The 25,272-nt window shown below is 39.5% G+C and overlaps 1 protein-coding gene across 5 annotated transcripts in view; it reads right to left on the reverse strand.

The window, feature by feature from the left end:
• The window catches only part of whrna (whirlin a), a 200,671-nt gene that overhangs the window by 87,600 nt on the left and 87,799 nt on the right, over positions 1-25,272 (reverse strand). For all 5 annotated transcript variants that reach the window (XM_082541590.1, XM_082541591.1, XM_082541592.1 and 2 more), the window contains one exon: positions 19,510-19,635. In XM_082541590.1, the coding sequence (XP_082397716.1) occupies positions 19,510-19,635 (126 nt within the window). The remainder of the gene's footprint in view (positions 1-19,509; positions 19,636-25,272) is intronic.

Consider the following 25,272-nt stretch of genomic DNA (forward strand, 5'->3'; position numbering starts at 1 on the left):
TCCTTAAAACATAAGAGAAGACTGGAGTAAAATCTCGACCATCTCACACTTCTGTTTAATCAGTTTTCTGCTTGACGTTTATTCAGCTGTGTACAAACTGTAACTTTAATCTCAGCCAAACCCATTTACTCAGGAACAAATAAAACACTGAAAAAAGCCAAACAATAACATTTTAAGTTATCTAAGTGACTTATATATCATGTTTAACCTGAGTAGCGAAAGACCGTGTGCCGGGGGGGGGGTCTGAAAACGATGTGCTGGGAGTTCGCTGTTCTCACCAGCTCTAGTGGGCCTGACCTCCCGGTCAGCTGTCGAGCGGGTGGGTAACAGACATCTTGTCATGGTCCTGGGCCATGTTGGCCCAGCATTCTTAGTTTTCTTGTATTTTTGTATTTTGTTCCGTATGCCGTGGTTCCTAGCTTCTGTTAAAGATGTTCCTTATTTGATTACCCCGTGTGCCCCTCTTGTATCTATGAGCCCTCGTTTCCCCTCGTGTTTCATTTAATGTTTTCCCCAGCCCGTTATGTCTGTGCTCTCTCTCCTCCTGTCTGAACCTCTGTGTACTTCCTGTTTTACTTTGACAGTCTCTCGTCAGTATGCGTCATGTTGTGTTCACTCCTGCCCTGTCTCCTTATGATTATCTGTGTCAGCTGTGTTCCCCGTGTGCTCCCACTTCCCTCATTAACCCTCTGTGTATTTATGTGCATGTCTCCCTCAGTTCAGTGTCGCGTCGTCAATGTCTCCTCCCCTAACCTGTGTGTCTTTCTGTGTTCCCTCGGTCTTCTGTTAGCATTCCCAGTTTAGTTCTGTTTCCTTGTGAACCCTACAATAAAGCAGTGATTTTGAGTTCAGTTCTTGTCTCCGTGAGTTTTGCGTTTGGGTCCTCATCTGCCTCCACACAGCCAGTTCATGATACATCTCCAAAAACGTCTGAGCATTTTTGCAAATATGTGATGTCTTGATAAATCTAGCAGATATTTGAAGTTTATACAGCTACATTCTCGCCTGAAAATATCAAGACATATTTATTACTTATTTATAACATGTGCAGTCAGCACTGAATTGGAGAAATAAAAACAAAACGCAGTTCCCATGTTTGTGCTTCAGTAACGAAACAGTTGTACTTGATGTGACTATAAGGTTAAGATTTCTCTTTTTGTGAAACATTTGTTTTGATATGGTCTACTGAGAAAGGCGTTTCTTTATCACCGAGCACTTGCGCCTTGAGGCACAGGCACTTTTTTTTATGCCTCTCACACACACACAGAGTGTAGACTTGTCTCATAAATGTGTAGATTCTATCTAAAGCATTCTTTTTTTAAGATAAAAAGGGATGCGCATTTGCAAGTAAATGTTTGGAAAATGTGATAAAAGCCCCTTTAACCGAATTGTCTGTAGTGTAAACCTGCGTGCTCACGTAAATGTTTTAAATCAATGTTTACTCCAAGCTAAGGATGGAAAAAACATTTTACCCTTGCTCTTTCCAAAAAGACCAAATTGAGTGAAAGAGGAGAGAAATGCAACAGAGCACGCATTTGTTCCATCTGTGTTACTGGCTGGCAGCCTGATAACCATGAGAGTACAGTTATTGACAGTTACTTTCACAGGAAATGTGCAGCTTGCATTTATGAACAGCACCTTTCCAAAATCCACAGAGCCTTTTCCCATTTGTCCTCTGTTGAAATTGTATCACAGAGCCGTTGCTGTGACTTTGTAGTCTGAGCCAGTAGATATGATACAATTACCAGTATTTGGCTCAGTGGGGCAATTGATAATGTAGCGAGAACGCTCTGCAGGAGCCACATCACAGAGAAACAGATGGGCTGTATTCCTGCCTTAGCCTAGCTCCTAATGTGAGAGAACATCTGAGTGTCATACCAATCAGAGCATGTGTGGGTACAGTAAAAATATATGAAGGGAAGGAACATTTAGCAGAAAGACTGTGATTAAACAAAAATGTAATCCTCAGTTCTCAGTGCTAGTGGTTATGATCTGTTTTTCTATCATGATTATTAAGATTTTCACTAGTTGCTACACAACAATCGTCCCTTTGACTCCTCTGGTCTGGGAAAACTGCGGTTCCTACACTGCAACGAATCGGTTATCCTCTTATGCACCTCTGTTGCAGATGTAGAACTGGAAGCAGTCCAAAGTCCCATTCTGACCCTTTGGAATAGCGCATGGACATAACGTGCTGGATCTCCTCTACTATAGCAAAAGGTCAGCCATTTAACTTAAAATTCATTTAGGTGATGAACATACAGTCGCAGGATGCCAAATTGAGCTAGCAGAGTGGGCAGTGCATGATGATCGTGTATGTACAATAAAAAATTCTAAAGTTTTTTCTATGTGCCCTTTGAGGGAGTACAATGGCACGCATGTATCTGAGGTCATTTGCAGTAAATCTCCCTCTGATATTTCAGTATGTAACAGTACTCTGCTTTCACAGTCTGAGCCTGGGGGACAAATCCACAGCCCACTAATGGGTGAATGTCAAAAATACAACAATCCTAGCACGATACATGTCCTTCAGCCTTGAAGACTGCAGGTTTTCCACTGAAAATAACTGTTTTGTCTCTAGGTTGCAGCTGGAGACTCCCTCCTACTCCCCCTTGACAGGAAAGCTGGATCAGTTTGACACAAAAGCTGATGTCTGCTCTTAAGATCCTTGATCACATGTGAGATTTGTTTACATTTTTGGCCACTCCCAATAGAGTGTGTGTGGGTTTGCTGCTGAGAAAGGTAGAGTCTGGTGACTGGCCAATTCAATGAGACTGCTGTCTCTGGAGTTGAACATTGGATGGACAGCAGCCTCTTAAACTTCAGCTGACATCTCACCCCTCTCGCTGCCTCTTCTACAGCTAAAAATGGGCCAGCGGACAGTTTATTTATTGACTCAAGAGCTCTGTGCAAGTAGTGTGCTGTTAAAATACAAAGTCGTACATACTGCAAATATTTGGCACTTTATTATGAGTGAGAAGGTGTTTTGCTGAATACATTATCCTCTTTTTTTCTAATAGGACTTTAGGTTGGAGAATTGTCATTTGCTTGCTTTTTGACTTTTTTGGGGGAAAAGTACAATTCGGTTAGAAGCTACATTTGTTGTTTTGGAATTGCTCACTATATTGAATAATTATGGTGTTCTCCCTTTTTTGGGAATAGGAATAGTGGAATACAATGGAATCATCATACCTTCTTTATATATTTTTTAAAAAGATAATGTTCATGACAGCAGGAATGGATCATACAGTAAATACAGTCCAGCACTTAATCGCTTTACTGATGCAATGTGGAGACCTTTCAAAACAAAATAGTGTGTTTTTTCTACAAAATCCAACGCCATAAAACTTGTAATGGACACCAATAGAGGTGAATAACATCTGTGCCACTTAAATATATAAAATTCTGAAAAAAAGATTTGCTTGATTCTATAATTTTACCATAAACGGTTGAGTTTGCCAATACCACTGGACACACAGGACAACCTTATTGATGCTGTTTGCAGGTAGCAAGGACTGAATGAGTCAACTTCACTTTTACATATAAAAGTGCAGCTCTTGGAGAAATGCAACAAAATCACAGGACTTTGAGTTGAGCTACCGGTTGTCTTGCCCCTCCTCTACCTCTGGCTGTTATTAGTAAACAACCATGGATTTTCTAAAATACTCGAGAGAGTGCATTTGCGTGACTAATCTGCTTGTTTGGTTTTTACTCCAACAATATTGACTAATAACAGAGTAAATTTGCAGTTAGTGCCATCCATCCATCCAGATGGATCATGGGCCCAGCAGGCTAAACAGAGATGCCCAGACCTCCATCTCCTCCGCCCATCCCTCTAGCTCGTCTGGGGTGAATACTGAGATGTTCTCAAACGAGCAGAGTCATGGATCCATCTTGGATATTTTGTCTGCGTTTTGGTCTTCTTTATAAACTTTATTTTTTCTCCTTCTTAATTTTTAAAATTTTTTCTTCTGTTTTACTTTTGTTAAGTTAATGCATTTTAAAACTAGAAAACAAACATACAGCCAACTTAATGGCAGAAAATAACTTGCTTTGTTAAAAATACTGAATATACACAATTTATATATAAATTGTACTAACTGCAAAAGTACAAAATCAGAGAGTTTAAACAGCTGGTGGTGAAACGGGTATTGTTTTCATGTGAAGAGCAACAGTTGTTATTCACTTCTCAATGGTCCCCGGTGAGCCGGGAAAGTGAGGAAGCTCAGGTGCCTGTCAACAAGCCACACTTTGATCAATGATCCTTTGGATAGCAGGAACACTTTCCTGTTGTCTGTGGAGTCTGCATGCCATATTTGAATCTCATGTTTGCTAAAGTGAGAAACAAGGAAGGCTTCTCCTTCCTTCAAGCTCAGCAGGGGTTTTCCAGTGGTGTGGACCGACACAGTCATAGCTATAATAAGTAGAAATAAATGGCCTGCTTTGCCTTTAAACTGCTTTCCAGCTGGGAAGTCAGAAATAGTGCAATATGGAGCACTGTTTCCACTCCACGGAGCAGGCACATTGTAAAACTGTACCTGCAGCCTGGATTTTCTATTGGATCACAGGGCCTTAATGTTTTATATAAGCAGTGAGAGGATCAACATGTTTTTATGCTTTGAATATTAGTTGACTAACTGTTTATTCTACAAGGGTCGGTGTAAATACAAGGACAATAAAAGCGAATGCTAGTTGAGCTGTTTTAAATTATTTTTAGCTGATGTCAGCCAGTTAGCGCCGTCTGTCCTTGAAACCATGGGGTACACAAACAATGAGCACAAGGTAACTGCAGTGCTTGTTATTCTCTCTACCAGGGACTCAATTAGCATCACACAATTGTTACCAGGCTGCCAGTTTACTGTTGGGTATAGATCATGCAATGCAAGCTTGTAAGTGGTGACATATATGATATCATCAACTCAGTGTACTTTGCTAAATACTCTGACATGACTGCGTTAACTGCATTACAAAAAAGAAAATACTGGCAACTGCCAACGGTACCCCTCACACTCCTAGTATCACCTTGCTCTCAGGTTTTCGCATTTACAAGATTTTAAGAGGACTCACTCTGACCTTGTGGTTGATTTCACTGAGATTCGCCCCAAATTTTTAGTAGATCCTATGGGATCATTTTGAAGCTTTTACGTCGCCTTATTCTCGAGTTATTACATTCACAAACTTCAGTGTACGCCTGCCTGCACGCCCGGCGGGATGACCACAATACCCAATCAGCCTTTTACTGCTGAGTTACTGTGTTTGTACGATCTGTACCATACAATGGCGGGGCACACTTTTTAAACATGAATAAAGTAAATACAGCATACAAGTATTTACAATGCATGTCTGCATGTTGCCTTCTTGGATACACAAAGTGTTTTTGCATCACAATGAAATCCATCAATAAAAATACCACTGAGTAAATGTGCTGACTAATAAACCTTGATATGCAATATAATGATTGTAAACAACTGTTAAATAGAAATGTCCAACAATCTAGTGAAAACGCAAGTGACATATTTTGTGGACGCTACGTCTGAATATTTAAAAATATAACTTCCAGTGTCCCTCCTTATCTGAAAACACAATCACCTGTCCACTATATTAGGTACACCTGTGTTAATGTAAATAACTAATCAGGTCACTTCCACAGTGGCTTTACTATTCAACACATACTCAAAATAAGTGGTACAGTGGACATATATACATACAGTATGTATAAACCTACTCTTTCCTAGCTGTTCAGCAATATTTTACTTCTTATTCTCTCCCTGTAATTTTTAGATTGGTTTGCTGGCTACCTTTGACCAGAACTCAGACATATTTCCACACTGAGAAGAGTATGCGGATGCCCCAGTCACCAAATCTTCAAAAAATGTTGTAGGGAAGGGTCACATCCCAGACATTCAATACCATTTATGGAGAAATGCTCTTTTAAAGATTACTTTTATGGCATTTCTGCTGTATTAGACTGCTCACAGTGAAAAGAGGAAGAAATGATGGGCAAGAGAAAATGTAACAAAGCAACAAAAGGATCCTGGTTAATTTCAAACCCATCATAACAGAGCAGCGAGCTCACCAAGCAAGTTGCTATTTCATATTCTGTTTTACCCTTTCTATGAGCCTGTACTGAATTTCCTTCTTGATAATCACAGTTGCTTAAAATTATATCCAGAGAGAGGATAACACAAGCGAACAGCTCTGTTTCAAGTCTGGGCAACGTTATATGTGTTTAAAGATGTTTTTTTCCAGTGTCTGACATCTTCTTTAAGTCTGTTGAAATCTCAAACACTTCATCAGCAGCAGGAGCAGCTTTGAGTAGATATACCAATTATTGCTGTGGGATTTTTGCATGTTGTGGCTATAAAGTCTACATGCTTAAAGTTTGCTGATCTTTGAAACTGTTGCTCGCCATGCTTTCTGTATTTCACCGTTCATCCTGAGCTTCCACACTATAAACAAGTAGCTGAACAGCCCTGCAGGACTTCAGCAAATGCAAAACAAATAGCACTCAATATTCAAGTCACTGTGCTCCCAAAGGATTCACTAGACCTGAACTAGTGAGGCTTCAACACCTAGAGGAAGTTAACTCTGGAAATCCAACACCAAAAATAATCTTGTTTAGTGCTTTTTCAACAGGAATGGATGGAAAACCACCTCTGTGTAAACTTTAATCCATCCATGTGCCACCTAGTTGATCTCCTTAAATAAAAGTTTCTTAAATGCCTCATGAACCAACAACAGCAGGAAAAAGAGGAGGTCAAATCCATCTTACAAAGTCTGAAGTGTGCCCAGATGCCACTCTGGTTAACTTCATGTTTTGCCATCACAGTAGGCATGACCTTTCGCTCGGCCTTAATTAAATTAAAACTGATCCAGGCAGATGTCAACCAAAAGGGCACTGGGCAAGGCTGACCTTTCTTCTCTCTTAGAGTGCAGTGGGTAGGCAGAGGTGCAATTTTAGTAGCTTGGCATGTATGTATGTGGACTAACATTAATGCTACATACTAACAGCAAAGGTTTTTATAAGACTCACAATGCAAAGTGACAAGAGAGCAAAATGATGTAACATTTACTCAGCCGCACTTTCATTTTCTCTGCAGGCAAAGGCAGTGACATCTCAGCGGTGTGATGATTATAGAAGCCTGGGAATAATACAAGCCATCCATCACAGTAGCCAGATGAGAATAAGCTTATAGACACGCAGAGTGAAGCAGTCGGCTGCAGGGTAAGGAGCTGAAGCGTTGTGGGCAGTTATGAGGGAGCATCCTCTCTCCTCCTGAGCACTGACAAGACAGCGCTCAGAGACATCTTTAGTTTACCCGAGTCTGAGCCCCGAGGGTGTTTGCAACACCAGTGATTTATTACGGTACATTAAAAGCTCAGACATTCTTGGCTCTTCTGTAACAAAGAAAATCCTAATTTGAAAAATAACTAAAGTGGTTTAGATTGAACAATAATCACATTTGTTCAGAGAGTCCTTCCAAGTGTTATAAGCCTGGAGTTGTTTGAACCTCAGCCTATTAGTGTCTCCTCTGATCTCCTGCGCATGCGTTTGTGGCTTTCTCTCTCCTTCTCCTTAGCGAACGTCCTGTGTTCCCTGCGTGATGGGAGGCAGGTAAGCCTGGGTGATTGGCTAAGTAAGTGATTGTGACTGTGGTTGAGAGAAATGATTTGTTTCAGCCAGCAGACACAAGGCTTCCTTATCTGACCACGACTAATCTGTGTGTAGGATGTGAAAACATGCCTGGATCAGTAGTTACGTTAATCACTTCTTTTTCTCTTATCAAGTAAGTGTAGGTTGTATTCTATGGGTTACCTTAAATGGGGAAAAAAGCAGTCTCATGCATTCATGTTGCACCAGGGTGTCCTTAGGCCTGATCATAGCACGAACGGAATTCTGAATCAGCAGAAAAGTCCTTATATATTCTTTTTCCCTCCAAGACCTTTATCTCCAGTCACAAATGAAAACAGAAAGTGTTTGGCTGAATTCCAGGATGAGCCATAAAGAGACCAAGGTATTAACCTCAGTCACTCATCCAGACAAGATAACACAGACAAATCAGGGTAGAAATACTACCCAGTGAGACACAAATACACTCCGCTATTATCACTGCATCAAATTTCACCAAAGACCTTATTAATACATAACTGAAGCTAAGTGAGTCTAATACAAATGCCAAAATATGCCTGTTGTTTTACAAACAGGCGCATAATGTTGCATATGAGAGGCCAATATGGACGCTAAGGTCTAAGATAGCTGCTTACATCCTCTTGCGCATACAAATCTATAATAAAGGTGTTTGCAGAATCCGACAGCCTCGTCAAGCAGTTGGAAAGGTCAGGATGTGACATCACACAATGATCTATAACTATGCTAATGTTTAGTATGTGGAAAATCAAGCACACGTCTTGATCTCACTGAATTTCTGAATATTTGATGAAATTACTTTTTTCCAAATATATGTATACTAAAATGCAAGAAAGTAAACAAATTGCCTGTCATAATTTCTCACGAGGCACAGGTAATGTTTTTGTGTCATTGGGTTTGATTAGCAAAAATGTAACACACAGCACAGACTGCCAAAACAATATTTAAAAAAAGGCAAATACACACTTTGAAGCTGAAACCATCCTTGTGCGTATCTATTTATTTTGAATGTGCCCAGCCATCTGTCAGCCTGACATGGAGGACTATACAGTACTTTATTCAGAAAGTGCTGTGCTGAACCATAAAGTCTCAGTACAGGTGTAATTTGCCAAATTCAGCCTCTTTTTTTTTATCACAAGGTACGAAACCTAGTTTAAAATTCTTATACGACTGGGAAATAGCCTGTGAACAGCATTCAAGTGTGGGTAGAGTACATATTTTTTTTATTCATGCCCCAAGACAAACTCAACCCAGCTTTAGTGCTACAGCATTACGTTAAATTTGTTAGACAGAGCTCGAGGGCTCCACACAGCCCACAAGCCGTACACTTCAGAATGAGTGCACATTATAAAATCACACTGCTCTGCACAATCTTGAGATCTTTTTAGGCCAGAAGTCTGAGAGCAGTGCAGACTTCCTGCTGAGTGATGAACCCCTGGTCTCTGAAGACAGCGGGGAGCTCATCATCAGCGCTGACATTTGCTGACACAAATGTGGAAACACTGACGACGACGATGCATAAATACATCAACAATAAGGTCACTTTAATGTTTTAATTCTTTTCTAAAAGTTTTGCTCCTATGTATTCTTTGTGAAAATATATACATTTGCATAGCTGTTTACATTGCTGTCCTTTATGATAGTGCACTGTGGTCTTAATTTTGACAGTTTAACAAGGGCAGGCTTTAATTACAAATTTTCAATAAAGCAACAGTAGCAAGCTGTTTTTGTGTTGGTTTTGGACGCTTAAATTAGCATCCACTGAATATTAATTCATTTTTTTTCTTTTTTCTTTTCATGATATCCTGACAGACATTGTTTTAATACGGAAAACATGTTTTAACAGCTTTTGCTTTGGACAGCTGACAGTGACTGCTATGCTACTGGTGTCAGTGGGAAAGGTTAGTAATTAGAATTTCACAGACATGAGGCCGTGTATGCTGCAGGTAAATCTGTGACTCATTTTAATGACTAAATACCATAACAGAGATTAATTTTCTGCATTTTTGGGCCTCACCAGATTTCACACTTAAGGAAACTATTTTGGTTTGACCAAAATTCTTGCAACTATGTGCAATAAGTTTTTGTTGCCTTTCGTTGCTCTGAAGACTGGGATAGATCTGGGATCACTCAGTGAGGTGATACACTTATGGTATGGTTTGAAACTCCTACGTCGCCTTGTTCTTGAGTTATCACACTCACAAACTTGGGTGTTCAAAGAGTCATTATTTGCAAACCTTATCAAATCTTAGAGTGACTGCAGTCTGTCTGAGTCGGACTGAAAATGTTTAAAGACAGAAAGGCTGAGGGAAACTATTTGCAATCATTTGCCAAATATAAAAAAATTGAATACAATAACTGGCAATCACAGATTTTTCCTAGTCACAAGAAGGTTTCTGTCCTATTTTTTCCTCTTGTGTGAGCGATCCACATGTGAAAGATTATTTGTGACTAGGGCTGGGCCATATTATACCGTTCACGGTAATACCGGTATAATGTTAGGCAACGATAGGAAAATGAAATATCGCGATAGAATGGGAGTAAAACGTGTAACTATAAAGTTTAACTTCCAGGCATCCATGAAAACAAAAGTTATTACATTTAACGGAGTTAGAAGTTAGCAGGAAGCTAGCGGAAGTTAGCTCGCTAGTTTCGCTAGTTACCCAAGCATGATATAGCATGTTCTGACTGAGAGATTTCTGAAAAAAATCAAACGTACAGCTCTGCTATCACTTCCAACATAAATGAAGACAGGAAACTAAACAGCAGTGACGTTTGTAGGGTTACTGAAGTTGGGCTAGCTAGTATATAATGATGTGCTACGTGATCGCTAGCGACACAGCTATGTTAGCATAACATACACAGTGAAGCTGGAGGACGAACACTAACACTTTTCCACTTATAAAAGTTAACGTGAAGGTTCTTCATGGTTAGAGACAAATGCAATCGCATGGCAGGATACTGTAAACGGACCAAACTTCAGTCAGGGCCGCTGCCAGAGAATTCAACATTAATGAATCAATGGTACAGAAGTGGAGGAAGCAAGAAGAATGAGTTTAATAAAGTTTGATTTATCTGACTGCTTTGTTTCGCTTAATGTGCCTTATAATCCCGTGCACCTTATGGTCCGAAAAATGCGTACTGCACACTGCAGTTTAATGTTGCAAAGCACCTCTTTTTAACTTCAGTGGATATTATACATGGTTATGCTCAGGATATGTCAGCCCATTTCTACTGGAAATGCCTTTTGGTTAAACTTTCAGCAAGGAATTTGCATTTGCACTGTTAAATTTTTATAAAGCTTTAATGTACATAAAAACCAGCTTCTTGTTTAAGTGAAAATAAATGGAAGGTTGTCTTTTTGCGCTAGTAATGTTGTGGAGTTGTATTTTGTCTCGCATCAATTATATCGTCAGTTATATCATTATTGCAAATTTTCAAATATATATCGTGATAAATATTTTTGGCCATATCGCCCTGCTCTATTTGTGACTGTGTTTTTTCCTCTTCTCTTGCGGGTTTCTTGACCTCTTCCTCAACCTCTTGAGACAGTGTTTGGCATTTGGCCCTGGAGGCAAAGCCAGGTGTGCGGTGGAGCATCACCCTAAATCAGCAAAGGCCTCATGGAGACATATTGTACCAGGGAGAAAAACAAGCTTTTTTTTTTTTTTTAGAGCTGTTACTTATTTAGTTATTTATTTATACATCTGAGCCCTGGATTCAAGTGTAAATGTGCTTGTAATAGAAGTGCCACTGCTTTGTTTTTATTCAGGTGTTTCTTAATGAGAAACTTCCACTCCACATGCTAAGCACTAGGCACCAAAACAAAGAAAATGGGGGAAATTGGGGCAAGAGGAAAAAACAGTTTGAGTGCTGAAAAATCCAGTTTGATGGTTTCACAGATAAGAAGTGGCTCCCAAGTAGAAAACACATATGAAAAATAAAAACAAACAGAAAAGGGGTGAAAAAAAAATTTCATTCTTATTTTCTTTTTGATAAAAGTTCTTTTTTTGTGGTTGCTAACAGCAATCAAGATATGCTATGCTGAGTGTGTATACCCGTGTGGGCCTTTTAATAGGAGTCTGGCCAATTGGCTGGTTGATGGGCATGAGATGAAGGGCTCAGGGGAGGAGATGTCCAGCCCTCTGTTGCCATGCCACAAAGAATACACAAATCTGTCTGCAATCCAACCAAAGCTATGCACTCAAAGGATCAATGCTGTACTACCTGAGAATAAAATGGTCAGTCTAAGCCCAGTTTTTGTTTAATAGTGTAAAAATAAATAAATAAATAAAATTGCCGCACCATTTAGTCTGTCATATTTGTAGTTTTACTTCTGTTTATTTCTCTTGTTTCCTCTGGGATTTTCTCATTTCTCTAATTTGTGCCTCCCCATCTCATCTGTCCTCATACTCCTGCCTGTGACCCAGAAATTACTCTTAGTGCATCTTGAATGGGGGCTTGCTGGAGAAGCTATAATCGGGGAAGCACAGGTGCATCCTTTGTGTTTTCACCCTTGAGGCATAAAAGAGGCACGGCACACAGCTGGAATATACAAGCCTATCATCTACAAAGTATTTCTTTACATTAAGTTCATCTGCTTGATACTTTATCCCTTTCACAGCTAATGGGTGCATGGTAAACAGAGATATATATGATATCAGTACATTGTGGCACATGAGAAGAATTTTTATCTGAGATCATAAAACACAGTAATAAGCTATGAAAAAAAGAGAACAGATTGACTCAATACACACATCGTATTTAAGAGACATCGTTTTAAAATTATGGATCCTAATTAAGAATGTCTGAGTTTGTTAATTGACCGTTATCTCGACTCTATTCATGTCTCCTCCTCGCCTCATCTGCTTGCATCTCTGGTAGGAAGGACTGAGGCATAGAGGAGCAGGAGAGGAAAAGAATCAAGTTTGTACAAAGTGAAAAATGAGAAGATAAAGAAGTGTTTTTCTACATGTCCCTTTACCTTAATGGGTGGCTGTAACTCAGGAAATGGAGGAGGTCATGTATTGTTTGGAAGGCTGGTGGTTCGATCCCTGGCTTTTCCAGTCTGCAGTATCCTTGGGCAAGTTACTGAACCCTGAGTTGCTCTCAGATGTGTTTACTTGAGTGTGAATGTTAGTTAGAAAGCACTTATGTGTGGAAAAAAAGTATTTTTATGAATGTGTGTTAACGGGTGAAGGCATGATAAATAAAGTGCTTTGAGTGCTCAGGTAGAGTAGAAAAGCCCAATTTAAGGACCAGTCCATTTACCCTTTACCTTCTTCTCGATTGCTTTGATTGAACAATTTTTGTTCTTTGGAAGTAATTTCCAGGTTATTAAAGCCTGGATTTCCTCTGAAAACTGAAAACAGCACATCTTGTTTCAGCACAGCACAGTATGCGCTGCCCCCCCATGGTGAAGAAAAATAGAGATATCAGTCTTTTTAAGGAATGGTCAACCGGTTTACTGGTAGCAGTAAATATGTATAGAAGAAAAGTGGTGAATTGGAAAACTCCATCTGTTGTTTGCAGATTCACTGAAACATCTCTCAAAGGAAATGTCATAACTGGTCAGAGATTTCCTGTTTGAGACGACAGAAACAGCAGATGTGAAAGGCAAATCCGATTCTTCTAAGAATATGTGCTGGCCCATTGGTTAGAAAGATCGCTGTGCTGATGCACCATGGCCCCACATGGCTGCTTGGCAGTTTTAATGTACACCATTAAATACCCACCACCTGTTTTATGTCTGACCCTCTGATCTGACCTCGTTGTAGGACTAGCATGTGGCACAAATGATTTTCTGCTAAATTAGCTATCACTTCATGGTGGTGCTGAGTTACACTCACTCTGATCATGACCAAGTAGTTATTGTTAACTAGTGACCAACAGGATAGTGTTTCCTGAACGTTTAAGTGTTTGGTAGTTTTTCAGGAGGTTGTTCATTAAACTGTTGATCTAAACTTGTTCTTTCTTTCTTTTTAATGCTTAATGTGACAAGTTTGTAGAGAGAGGCAGATCCCAATGAGAATCCACAGAACACTTGCATGAAAGACTCAGTCACTAGTTTGCTCCAGTCCATAAAGAAAACCATCCATCCATTCGCTTCCGCTTATCCTTTTCAGGGTCGCGGGGGGTGCTGGAGCCAATCCCAGCTGTCATAGGGCGAGAGGCGGGGCACACCCTGGACAGGTCGCCAGTCTGTCGCAGGTCTAACACACAGGGACAGACAACTATTCGCATTCACATTCACTCCCGCATTCACACCTATGGGCAATTTAGAGTTTCCAACTGAGTCCATTGGAGAAGTCCATGTACGGTAAAAGTCCATTTACCCCGCATTCACACCTATAGTGAATGCAGTCAATGGTCAATTAACCTATCCCCACAAAGTGCATGTCTTTGGACTGTGGGAGGAAGCCGGAGTACCCAGGGAAAACCCACGCAAACACGGGGAGAAACTCCACACAGAAAGACCCTGCACTCAGGACCTTCTTGCTGTGAGGCAACAGTGCTAACCACCGTGCTGAGAAAACCATGATGCATCATATTTCTTTTCACTATAAGGGAGACTATAATGTACAAAATAAGACTTGAAACCTAAAGCACATCTATACTGGCTTCACTTGACCACAAAGCTTTTTTATAGTGAAGTGTTGGTTGTAATGCATTAGTTTAGCAGTTCAGGTAAACAAAGGGATCCACAGCAATATTTGTTTCTGTTTCTTTTCCTCTTTTAAGGGCTGTTGCATAATTTTTGAGTGCACATGTGTTGCTTAGCTAGAGAGACAGCAGAAAGGATAACCTTTATGTGCTGGAGGCATTTGTATTATTTTGAATTTTGTTAGTGGAAAGGACAAAAATAACATCATCGTGTAAATTTCCAACTGTGCCTGGTTGATATGCGTCTGTCACCTGGGAAGAGCTCTAATTTCAGATGCTTCTGCTGGCTGCGCACAGCAGCTCCACAAAGTGGTCCAATGGCGTGATTTTTACAGGGCTGGCCTTAGACGATGGCACAGCTTCGCTATTTTGCTTCTGCAGAGCAAATTGCTGTAGAGAAAATACTCAGTTTTTGACTGCAAGGTCGAAGTGGCTTTCGGACTCATAATATACTTTTTTTGTGCAATTACAAATCTGGAACTATTGCTTATGTTATTTTTTTAAAATTGCTGATAATCAGAGAATGGCAGACAGGCAGACTTTACACAGGCTTCCTCATTACCTATATGTACTAGGGGTGCAACGATATTCGTATCGATATTGAACCGTTCGATACAGTGCTTTCGGTTCGGTACGCATATGTATCGAACAATACAACATTTGTAATTTATTTTATCAACTTTCCTTCCGACGATGCTGTCTGTGTTGAGCGCTCAGTGAATCTGCGTTCGACTACTCCGCCTAGGCTGCACTGTCGAGCGCAGATCCACTGAGCGCTCAACACAGACAGCATAGTCAGAAGGAAGAACGCAGGGCAAGCTAGCAAGACACATGGACCTCCCCCACCCTCATTCAGATCTGGCGTTTGGAATTATTTTGGTTTTCATGTGACGTATGACCCTGAAGGTAAGCGAGTCATGGACTAAAGTAAAACAGTATGTTGGATGTGCCATGCAATGCTCAATTACATGGGTGGGAGCTAGTGTGTTAGCGCAGTTAGCTCGTTAACGTGTTGGCTGTCTAGCCCCACACACGGGGCGATCGGCGGTAGCTCGTTAACGGAGATTTGCCGTGTTGTGGCATTAAGGTCATTTCAACGAGATTAACCTGACAGCACTAGTGGGAACACAACGAATATGACTGCACATTTACACCGACATCATCCTAGTGCAAAGACAAAAACAACAAGCATGCTACTAACTTTAGCCGAGTCATTTAGACAGCTGTTAGCACATGATTCTCCTTATGCTGCTGAGAATATAGCCCAGAAGAAGCGGATAGTATAGCTTTTATTTTGGAAAGAGACATTTCTCTGTAATAAACTCTCTTTTCCAAAGATGAGTGATTCCTCAATCAGATACAGGGCTTGCAATATCGCTAGCCCGACGTCCTGGAGCTAGCGATTTTTTTCAGTCGGGCTACCAAAATCTATCTCTCCCCTGCCCGTCGGGCTATTGTAGGAAGGAAAAATATATGTCAATGCTTTTGCATTCTTTCAGAAATGTAGCTGGGTAATTATGTCATTGGCATCGGTGAGCCACTGTCAATATGTGACATATTGAAATCGCGTTTGAATTTGCGCTTGTTTTTTTGCTTTCACTTTGCAATCGTGCGAACTGTGTATAGAGAGCGACAGCACTGATCTGTGAGTGATGATAATTTGTGCACCAATTCCTCTGACATCGTCTTTTTAATCGTTAGCTTACTATGCAAACATGACAAGTGAAATCTCCCGCAGCAAGCTTAAACATGTGAGAGGTTGATTGCGCAGAGAATCGCTGAGCTTATGTGAGTGCGTGTGTAAAAGCAGCAGGATATATATTTTAGTTCTGCTGAGCCAAATAAGACAGGTCAGGGTGAAGAAGTGACAGCCAAAGAAAAGCTTACCACAAAACGGAGAAGTTATGACAAATCAGACTATAAGGCAAAAAGAAAGTGCAGCTTTATGGTTTCATGGACAAAATAATTTCTGTGGCTGCAATATGACGAGCTAAATAACCAGGGCTGCACATAAGTGGTCCGCAGGTGCGCATTCGCTGTCAAAATAAAAAACACGCACAAGGGTTAGGGTTAAATTTAAAAACTGTACTTTTGAGTTAAAATATAAATTTATAATTTTAATAAATGAAAAATTAAAAAGGCATGAACATTTTTTTTGTATCGAAAAAATATCAAACCGTGACACCAAAGTATCGTATCGAACCGAACCGAACCGTGAATTTTGTGTATCGTTGCACCCCTAATATGTACATATAACAATAATGTTAATGATAACGAAAAAGAGCAATATTCAGATGAGCAGAGTGAGAACTCGACAGAACTGAAAAGTAAAATCACCCTGATATTCAGTGTTACTCCCTTGACTGTAATGCTGTAATATTTACTATTAACCCTTAAACACATAATTTCCTCTCAGTGCATGTTTTTTTTTGTCAGACTTGAAAAAACTGAATATTTATCTTGCTCCGTACATAATTTGGACTGTTTTAAGCTCGGCCAGGTCAATAAATTTAAGTGTGTTTAATTTAAGAGTAAGTTAGATGGTGGATTGAAGCCAGTTCTATTAATGACTTTAATTGCTCATTTACAATGTAAATCAAGACTGTGCTGTGAAAATGTATCCAGGTGACATATCGAGAAATGTTTTTGGAAAAGGTATTTTAGAAAAATTAAATAATTGTCTCCAGTCATTAATAAATCCAGTTCTGTGAATATATGACTCACATTAAGTCTTCATGATATGTTTGTGGGGTGGTTAAAAGGATGGCTACACTTTAGTTTAGCCAAACCTTAGCCAACTCCTTTAAGCCAACCCTTTACTCTGCTCCTGGGTGCAAATGCACATAAAAAGCAATGACTCACTTTGGTTTCAAGTAAAACAACTTAGTTTTGTTACTGACCAACAAAGTAACATTACAAGACACTGCTGGACGTTAAATGGTAAATGGGACTGATACTCATATAGTGCCTTTTGACTCATTTGAGGAATCAAAGCGTTTCTACTGTAAGTGTCATTCACCCAATCACACACAGCAACATGGGGTTTAGCATCTTGCCCAAGGATACTTCAGCATATGGACTGGAGTATGGATCGATCCACCAATATTTACAGTTTAACTGCTACTCATGTGCTCCTCCTTATATTGTACAATTGATGTCATGCATATATGTACGTATATGTACGTACTAGAATTTCTAAAAACTTAAAAATATCAGTATTTAATGTCACAGGGAAAAACTGAGTCCACATCATTGTAATTTGTAGGTACTCAGTAGATAAATATAACAAGGCAACTAAGACGAATGACAAGAACACAGCACTGTGAGAGAACAAGAGGAGGCGGTGCTATGCTGGCAGTTGGTGTGTGTGTGTGTGTGTGTGTGTGTGTGTGTGTGTGTGTGTGTGTGTGTCTGCATGTTAGCTTGCTGTTGGAGCATAACTGGCATCAGCCCATTAATACTGTGAAAAATAAGTGATGACAGCTTAGAATATTCAGAATTGACATACAATGAAAAAATCATTAGATTTTGATAACATCAGTTTGCAATTCCATTTGTAGTCATCAACTACAAAGATCGACTGAGGCACACATCTGCTCTCCAAATCACTTGCCCTCTTCAAATTTTGGGAGAAAAAAAAAAGAAAAAAAATGAAACCAAAAGGGAAAATATATTTTCTATATTTGTGTCTTCATGGCAGGTTCCTCCTGCTAATGTCAGTTTTCAACGCTCGACAGCAAATAAGCTACTCAGCCGAAACACATTAAACAGCATGTACAAGTCACTCGGATCTGTTGAGATGCTGCCGGGCTTCTTGCGCCTCAGCACCACTAACAACATGCTGTCTGCCCGTGACATGTAAGTTACAGTGCGAGTTTGATTACTTTCTCTCTCATTCCTCCTGGTGTATCAGCAGCAGACAAACACAGGAACAAGAATGACTTGAGCTGGCCTTTTCAGCCTTAGATGGTTATGTGCATTTATCTGGCATGCCTCCTATCCTGATGCAATAATAATATTGTTTACAATAATATTTTGAAATTCGAGTCAGGTCAGTGCATTTGAAAACAAGAGATCAATGCTAAAAGAGTAATAATAAAACAATACAACACATTCAAGTTATAGTTATGAAAAAAATAATCAGAGCTCTGTCTGGTTTAAAAGACAAGTTGTAAAAATTAGTTTTATAACAGTCCGAAGATTTTGCAGCAACTACTGTAAAAGAGACGATATCCTTTATATTTAAATCTGTACAATAGGACATCAAGGATTACCTGCTCAGCAGATAACAGTGAGTAACGTTTAAAGATCAGCGAGGTAGGTGCCAACCCATGTAATGACTTAAAAACGAACAATAAAATCTTAAAATCTAACATGGGTGAAATGCAGTGTTGTTTGCGAATACCAGGTCAGAGTCCCACAGCAGCCTTTTAGACGAGCTGCAGTCGAGCAAGAAACAACTGACTGACACCTGAATAGAGACTATTGCAGAAGTCACGCCGAGATGAAATGAAGGCATGAATAACCTTTTAGAAAGTCTCTGAAGCAGAGAAACGGTTTCACCTTCACAAGTATCACTAAGTTGAAAGAAGCTAACTTTGACAGCAGCATTTATTTGTTCATCAAAAGAAAAAAAATACTGCAGAGGATCAATCCCATGTTAAAGGTTTTTTTTTTGGATCCTTAAAGGATCGATATTGTCAGGTCAAGGCTTTCCAAACGATGTTTCTGATCGTTTAAATTAGGAACACCTAATGGCATCCAGAAACAAGCCACAATAATGTAATACAGCTGTTAAAAGAAAAGCATTATGCATATATATTTTTTAACCCAGTGGTTTATCTGATGGCAAACTGAGCAGAGCCTGAGCTCAGCAGAGGAAGCTGCAGATGTAGCCTGCAGGTACTTTTGCATTTGTAATGAACAATCTCGAACAGACCATATAAAGAAGCTATTTCCTCATATTGCAAAATCAATACAGTGAGATGCACTGTAAAGCAATATAATGAGACTTTTGGCATACAGCAAGTGTTTTTGGCATGAAAACCGTGTGGGGGAGGAGCATACTAAAATGATTTCAAATAGCTAGCTAATCTTCTCATGTGAATTCCAAAGTATAAGTAGCTATGCCGCAAGACATAAGTTAGATAAACAATGTAAAACAATGTAGTGAGAGAAAAATGAAATTGAAGCAATACCTTCAGTCCTCCACACTCTGCTGCTGACCCTTGGTCCACTCCAGTGATGTAAATACCCAAAGCGTATTCCGCTCCCCCTCGGATCATCAGACCCAGAGACCGGCCATCATCTAAAACCAGGTTGACCTATTTAACACAAAGAGAGAAACCAATAAAACAGGATGAATAAGGGTATAAATATCTGAAGTATAATATAAATATCAACATTTTAAATGACACTGCAGTCTCGATTGTTTTCCTTGACGGGCTGCCAGATTTGCTCATGGTGTCGGGCTGCTCACATTGAAATGAAGTTGTGAAACACAATCCATGGAGCAAATGACAGCCCTGCTCTGAGATGGCATTTGAGAGCAAGGAGATGAAGAATTTCAGGAACTACTTAGATGCGGTGAGTCAGCACCATTAATGGGGGAGTCAGAATCTGTTTTGATTAGAGGAACGGCTCTCTGAATTGGTCAATCAGTTGGTTCACAAGGCTCATCCGTGTCATTTCCTCTGATAAGCAGCATGGACAATATCGGACACAGTTTGAATTCAAATAAACCACCACAGGAATTGTTGGGGGACTACAAGATATCTCTGCTACACCACCCAATTAAAGTGCTTCTGCAGGGAGTGAGTGATTTGTAGACGATGTACTGTGCATGACTAATCCGGTGCTTCCCTTAAACTTGTTTTCAAAAGATATTCCACTAGAACCACAGCGTCTATTCGGTTTGTGGCCTAATGAAAAAAAATGTGGTCTCTGATAAAATATGGCCATTACCAATGTTATCCTTGCGCACTAAAATAATTGTGCTTAAGGGCACCTTGTGTGCATCACTCAGATGCCACTGGCTTGGCAACACAGTAGTACACTACGAGAAAAGAGCAGGTCAATGAATCCGACTAAACCAACTAACTAAAACACTGACGTGAATTTAAACCAATTCAAATAAATAAGGTCAATAAGGTAAAAACTTGTTGGCATATTTTTTTAACCAATAAATACAATTCAGTTTGTTTATATTCTTGGATACTATTGTCAGATTTTATTCTACAAAGTTAGGAAAGCAAGGAAGTCAAATCTGATTTTGCCTCACACATGCAGAGAGGAGATGCTATGTTATAAAGAAGTATAAATGTAATAAATGTAAATGTGTCTGTTTTCTTATACTTTCAAAACTAGAAACATTAGAAGACAGTATTTATGTGTTTCCTTGTTTGTCATGTATACTGTCACAGTACATGCTTATCTTAACCAAAGTTTTAAATACTGAGGTCAGTGTGTGTACAAGCAATCAAAAAATCCCAAACTTCAGACTGTTGTAAATGTTTATTTTAGATATTTTCCCTATTTTTTTTTTAAACAGTATGATGTAACTGAAGGGGGTATGCTTAATATATCATGTAACCTCAGGCATTTTAAGATAAATAGAGATTATCCTCGAGTCCTCGAGTAAAATTATGGACCTGGAAATGAGCATAATAGTTCCCCTTTAAAACAGGCATGGCACTTTTACCCCAGGTTATATATAGTACTGCAGCTGTAGATATTAACCACCCAGCTGCTGCCAAATGACTTGGTTAGCAGAAGAGTTTGAAAGACTTAGGTGGTCCTATTTGCAGTGTGTGCAAGTGTAATGATGGGTTCATTCGACTGTTAAACCACTTTATTGTAAACTGTCAGGAATTCTAGCAGGGCATTGTTTAGTGCCTCTGGGTCATCTCATCAAGACTTTCCTTCAACTCCACAGCTATTTGCATTGGCCCTTGAGCCTCTAGCTCACTTAATTAAGTAATCTTCTAATGTCAAAGGCATCTCTTATTTTATGACACACAACATTACATGCTAATGATTTTCAAATGTGATTCTACCCCAAAACAACAATAAAAAGATATTAGGAAAAAAAAAAAACATCCTAGGCCCATTGTTTGCTCCATCCCCCCCCCCTTTCTACTACTTTATACCAGAGCACTAAGCCATGCTTTTTAATTAACAGTTGGTCAAGCTTACCCAGCTTAAACTTCAAAATACTCTGGTTTCTCTATAATTGCCATTGGGGCTACTTGGATGAACCTAGCATTTGTAGAATATCTACATTTGGAAAGCAAAGAAACAACATCAAATTTTACTCTGTCCACATGGGGAGGCTCAGTATTGCTTAGCTATGCCAGACTATAAATTGTACTTTTCTCCATCACAATGAGGCTCTTGATTACTTGGTTTGATCAGAGTGCAGCTGTCTCTTGCCAGATTTGAAACGAGGGATCAGTTGCACACTGGCGGCTACAAGATGGCACATATGCTAATATCTGTATTAAACAATGTCACTTTCATCCAAGTGATATACCCCTTGGCAAAGACTTGACATCTGACGCAGAGGTTTTACTTTCATTCAGAGCATATTGCACTGTGGTCCTCCTTTTTAATAACAGCTATCTGCCTATCGGCGATAAGCGAGCCACCTTTGCTCACTTCTAGGAATATGCAGGCATTCATGTTTTCTGTGACATTTATGCAGGACATGGAGCATAGTTTTAATTACCAGATTCATTCTGCTTTTTCTGGCACAATATAGCAACTATTGGTGCACACTATATTCCCCAGCATCACTTTAATGCTCTGTCTGTCTAAAAGAAGTCCCAGTGTTCTAATGTTTCTGGTTTCTAAGCAATGGCCCTTGAGACCTGTTTATTTTGGACAGACAAATGCAATTATGTGTGCAAGTTATACTATTTTACTGTATTGAGTGGAATTTGTAGGTACTGTATAAAAAGTTAAACTGTACCACTTCTCACTGATAACGCCATGCCAGCCATTCATTTGTTAAGTTTACTACTGGGCTGAGATCAGTTGACTGACCAGGCCACTGAAGAAGATCCCATTTATGGGGCGATCGTGGCTCAAGAGTTGGGAGTTCGCCTTGTAATCAGAAGGTTGCCGGTTCGAGCCCCGGCTCGGACAGTCTCAGTCGTTGGGTCCTTGGGCAAGACACTTCACCCGTTGCCTACTGGTGGTGGTCAGAGGGCCCGGTGGCGCCAGTGTCCGGCAGCCTCGCCTCTGTCAGTGCGCCCCAGGGTGGCTGTGGCTACAATGTAGCTTGCCATCACCAGTGTGTGAATGTGTGTGTGAATGGGTGAATGACCGGATGTGTAAAGCGCTTTGGGGTCCTTAGGGACTAGTAAAGCGCTATATAAATACAGGCCATTTATTTGGCTTGAGAAAGTCTTGAGTTACATTTGCAGAATTTTCTTCTTCAGTATCCACTTGCACTGCGAAGCATCATCTGATCATTTTGCAGCATGTGACTGAGTCTGAGCAGAGGTTATAGCCCTGCACGCTTTAGAATCCTGCTACTGCTATCATAAATCAGAGAGCGCCACTCTTCCCCCAAAGGGAAGGGCAATACTAAAACTCTGACACTCTCTCCATGCCCATGCTCCATTTTTTTCATGGTCAACTTTGATCTTGGGTACTAACAATGAACGTCAAGGTCAAATGCTTAGCTCAAGTAGCTACTCATGTCCCCCAAGGCCTACAATTTTGTTGTGAAGTTCGAAGACGACTCATAAAAAGTTGTGGGTAAAATATGAAGTTTTTACTGATTTTCACATTTGATGTGACGATGTGAGTTTCACTGAAATGAAATCACATGGAGTTATTGGTATCTAACACAACACAAAATTTTGAAAAATTGTATTTTGAAAACTGTGGATACTAGATAAACAAACAGACAAACAAACAGACAGAACCGATTACATAATGTCTCCATTTGGGGGAAGAATTAACACTAAAGTCACCAGTTCCACTGCAGCCATAAATGCACATAACAGTGTCTCCACTACATTTGACAGATGTTGTAGATTGCTTCAGATCATGAACTGTTCCCCTCGCTTTACTTTTCTCTCCTCATCAAGTACAAGTTAATTTTGGTTTCATCTGTAAAAATATTAATATATTTGTTTTTGGTTGTTGTTGTTTTTCACAGAACTGTGCCAGCTGTGATGTGTTTTTGGTCTAATCTGGCCTTTCTGCTTCTGACTATAACCACTGTTTTGCATCTTGTTGTGAACTCTCTGTATATACATTCATGCTCTTGGTGTTGCCTTGGCTAGATGTTGTGAAGGATTCTTGACCAGGGAAAGAGCTGATGATCACAGAATTCTTTCCATGGTTAAAAGAAAAATCTGTATTCATCAATTTTCTGTGATGTTACTGAGCTGGCTGGTGTTAAACTTTTCCATTTTTAATGTATTTTAAAAATATTTTAAGTGCCAGGTTGCCTAAAGTTTTGCTAATTCTTTATAAGTTTATTTTACTTTTTCAAAATTTTACATTGAGTAACATTCTGAAATTTTTCCACAGTTTGTAGACAGGTATTAGCAGATTCATGCACATTTGTCCATGTTTACTTCTGAGAAACTCTTAAATGCTCTTTTTATATCAAATTATGTTATTGACCTGTTGCGTTTTGAAAACCAAGTTAGATTGGAGGCTTGCTACATTTTAATATAGCTAATAAAAAGTTGTACTACAGTAGAATGACAATAAAATTCCACCTTCCCGAAGAAGTAGCTGAGAGAGCATTGGATGTTTTAAGAAATTTGCCAATAAAAAGCAAAGCCATACATGTACTGTCCGGATGCTACAAAGCAACTTTCAGTAGTTGTGGTATTGATACAAAGCACCTGATTGGACTTGGATGCCGTTCACTTACAAATTCATACATTTCAAATTAATGAATGATTAGTAGGTTTCAGATTATCCAAAAGGGGAACAGTTCTGTCATTATCAGAACAGCTGTGGATCAAAGGAACTCTAGCTTGCATAATTCAGAGCATGGTCTCACCCACAGACTAGAGAGCTGAATGAAGCAATTCCAAAAGAAAATAAACTTAATTGAGACATATTTTCTAACATATTTCTAATTCCATCCTATGCATGACTCAAAATTAATAATATCAGAAATAGAAACTAGAATTTCAATGAACTGCCAAACTCTATTTAGTACTGGATTAATATTTGCTCATCTGCAATGCAGAGCTGAAGTCTGCATTAATAGAGCTGAAGCAGTTAAGATTAATATGTAGCTCTTAGGTGCTAAAAAATTGAAAGTTCTAGTGCAATAAATCTTTTAAACAGCTCTGATAGCTCCTTTCCTGCAGGTCATGAGGTGATGAGAGCGTAAGGTTTTACGGCACTCGAGGTCCAATTATTTTTATCGTTTAAGTTTTTAATTTTAGCATCCAGTGTTATACACTTCTTTTACTGTGCCTAAAGTTAGCCGGCTCACACAACCAAACTTAAAACCAACTCCCATTAAAATTCAGCATCTGAAACATATCTTTTCAAATTTATTCAAACTGTTTTTAACTGTCTCATTTTAAGAAGATTAGAAATTACAAGATAGGACTAATATTTATCCAGTGGCTGTATTTGTCCAGTCAGGTGATGAAATGCTTAAAGTTCAACCTCATGATTATTGTTCTCTAAGGTCAGTTAATTGAACTCTATGAATATGTAGGATGAATGGAGGATGAAGCCTTTTCTAGCTGTCACTGGATTAGAGCTGGGGTGAACTGGTCGCCACCCCATCAGGCTAACACAGTGCAATAGACAACCTTTTCTCCTCACATTCTCACAAACAGCCAATTTAGAATTTCACCAGTTAACCGAACAGGTATGACTTGGAGAAGAAGCTGGAGTTCCCTGTGAGAAAATATGCAGTCACAAGAACATGCATTATAACACCACACAAAAAGGCCTCTGCACGAACATTT

This window comes from Aulonocara stuartgranti, assembly GCF_965226115.1.
Source record: "Aulonocara stuartgranti genome assembly, chromosome: 7".
NCBI lineage: Eukaryota > Metazoa > Chordata > Actinopteri > Cichliformes > Cichlidae > Aulonocara > Aulonocara stuartgranti.